The sequence below is a fragment of the Brassica oleracea genome, unplaced genomic scaffold (genome assembly GCF_000695525.1).
Source record: "Brassica oleracea var. oleracea cultivar TO1000 unplaced genomic scaffold, BOL UnpScaffold01027, whole genome shotgun sequence".
Lineage (NCBI taxonomy): Eukaryota > Viridiplantae > Streptophyta > Magnoliopsida > Brassicales > Brassicaceae > Brassica > Brassica oleracea.
This window is the reverse complement of record NW_013617601.1, coordinates 26272-28629: the sequence shown is the minus strand read 5'-3', so window position 1 is coordinate 28629 and position 2358 is coordinate 26272. Positions and strand designations below refer to the sequence as shown.

General features: G+C 35.8%; 1 protein-coding gene across 1 annotated transcript; it reads right to left on the bottom strand.

Annotated features, from left to right (window-relative positions):
* Positions 1–431: 431 nt before the first annotated feature.
* Positions 432–2072, bottom strand: LOC106320700. The gene is made up of 2 exons (XM_013759067.1): positions 1842–2072; positions 432–1650 (listed from the first exon to the last, which is right to left on the bottom strand). The coding sequence occupies exon 2, from the start codon at positions 1595–1597 to the stop codon at positions 794–796; it is 804 nt and encodes a 267-aa protein (XP_013614521.1). The 5' UTR covers positions 1598–1650; positions 1842–2072; the 3' UTR covers positions 432–793.
* Positions 2073–2358: the final 286 nt, after the last annotated feature.

Below are 2358 nucleotides of genomic sequence, written 5' to 3'. Positions count from 1 at the left end.
ACTAAAAATACCACTTAAAGAGGTTCTAAATACTCCCTCTTTTTAATTTATTTGATGTTTTAGGAAATGTTTTGTTGCAAACTAATTCATGTTTTTACTATTCTAGATAAAAAAACCTAATTAATAATGTGATATTTATAACCAAGTACATAATACTGTATTTTTATTAGTGAAATTAATTATGTTTAATAATATTTTTATGTAACCAAGAAATTTTTTATAAAAGTTATTATTTTTTAATCTGTGCATTATCTTAAACATTAAATCATTAGAGTAGTTAACAAACCTACCGAAAATCTTGAATAAGATGGAACTGGGAAAAGAAAATGTCTTAAAACAAAAGAAACATAAACCCCATTATATTTAATTAGTTTCTTCGGTTAACAAACCCACTAAAATTTGTCTTGAATAAAAAGAAGACGTTTAAAAACAAAAGAAAGACATCACTTTTATTAAATTCGACTCTCAGCTACAGATCCCAATAAATAGTCATAGGTTCAACAAACACTCACGATGATTCAACAACCAACATATACTATATAAAATCTACGATGTATCTAGCAAATACTCCTATACAAGTAGTATAAAATCCAAACACATTACCCAAAAAAGCAGAACAAGGAAAATAAGAAACAACATTCCGATTCTACTGAAAATAGCAATGTTTCTGAATCTGCACTATCTTTACCTCTTTTAGGTAAAAGAGTTGATATGATCGTACACAACTTTGTCTTCTGCTTCACACACATGCATTCCTGTGACTTTAGATCCTAACACTTCCATTTTAGTCCTGCTATGATCTCACCTGACCCACACCACCACTAGAACCTCCCGTCTGAGCCAGGGAATTTGTGATGATTCCGTTTTCTTGACCCTTAGAGGCACACATGCTCAAAGGTAACTTCTTTAGCTTCACTCTTCCTCTTCTTTTCCCCAGTGAGCTACTCCCTTCCCCTGTTTTCTCCTTCCCATTAACTCTTGTTCTGTCTACTTCATCATCATCAGTGGAGGTGTCTGAATCTACAACACCAGCAACATCATTCCCATCGTACATGGTACTACTAATCGCTCCACTATTCTCATACGTAGCTACACTCTTTAGCTTCTTGTTTCTATGCCCGGTCAATACTCTAGGGGAGTTTTTTATAGCTTGGTTCAACCTACGCGCTAAATCCTCATCTTTCGAATAGAGAACATGAACGGGGACATGTTTCTTCTGCTTGTTCTTCCTCTCCTTCACCGTCTCAGCCGGAAAAGAAGCGAACAGTTCCAACGCGCTCTTGGCTGCAGCAACTGCTTTGGAAGCAATGATGGCTTTCTCATTAGCTGCGGCTCTCGCAGCCTTTGCGATCTTTACAGCTAAAGCAGCGGTTGCTTTTAGCTCCTCCGGAGACGGACTCTGGTGGGAAGTCAACAGATTGTCGAGATGGGTCTGCACAACGGTGGAAGCAGAGGAGGAGGAGCCATTTGAGTACGAAGTAGAAGATGAAGAAGATCCATTGGAGTTCTGTTTCTTGAATCCGGCGAGTAATCGCTTCCGTGGAGGGAGAAGCAAATTGGAATCAAGCTGATTCACATCGCAACCATTTGTCGCCATTTTTTTCGGACAAATCTTTCTCCCGACCAGTTAAAAAACCCAGAACCGATGAACTAATAATACCAATCAGATCATAAATACAAGATCAAAGTTTAGTAAACAAATCAGAATGAACAATCGATACATAATAAAAAAAAAAAAAAAGAACATCTTGCAATCTAGCGAAACATCAAAACCCATGATGATCCAAATTAAACCAAAAAAAAAACTTGAATCCAAAATCAAATAAGAAGGTTGTGCGTACCTGAAATCTTCTTTCTCCCCGTTATTACAAAGGTGAATTCACGCGGACTTTGAAGTTATTTTTATCATAGAAGAAACAGAGGAGACAATACTACAGTGAGGCAAAGAGATGCGAGGAAGAGATTAGGGTTTTCAGAAGAAAGAGATGAATGGGGAAGGAAGGAGAGGAGAGGAGATTGTTTGTTTCCAATCTCTGATCCATTTTCGTTTTCATATGTAAACCCTACGAATCCATTTTTAATTATCTCTTAATTATTACGTATTTTACATTAACCTCTCTCTCTCTCTCTCTGTCTCCATGACAAACGTGAAACAGACATTTTAACCACTGTCTTGTTACTTTTTATCCAGCTAAATAACCGCCGTCATAATTTCTTTTAACGGAATTACTATAAAACTATCTCCATGTATTTTCCCTTCCCTTTTCTCTTTTTTTCTTTATACTATTAAAGAAATTAGTATAAAGAAATTCTATAATAGAGTACAGAAATAGAGTTTATTATAATGTTTGTTATGTA

What these genes read in the sequence shown, in the direction of transcription:
- LOC106320700 (XM_013759067.1), bottom strand. Translation starts at nt 1,597, where the DNA reads ATGGCGACAAATGGTTGCGATGTGAATCAGCTTGATTCCAATTTGCTT.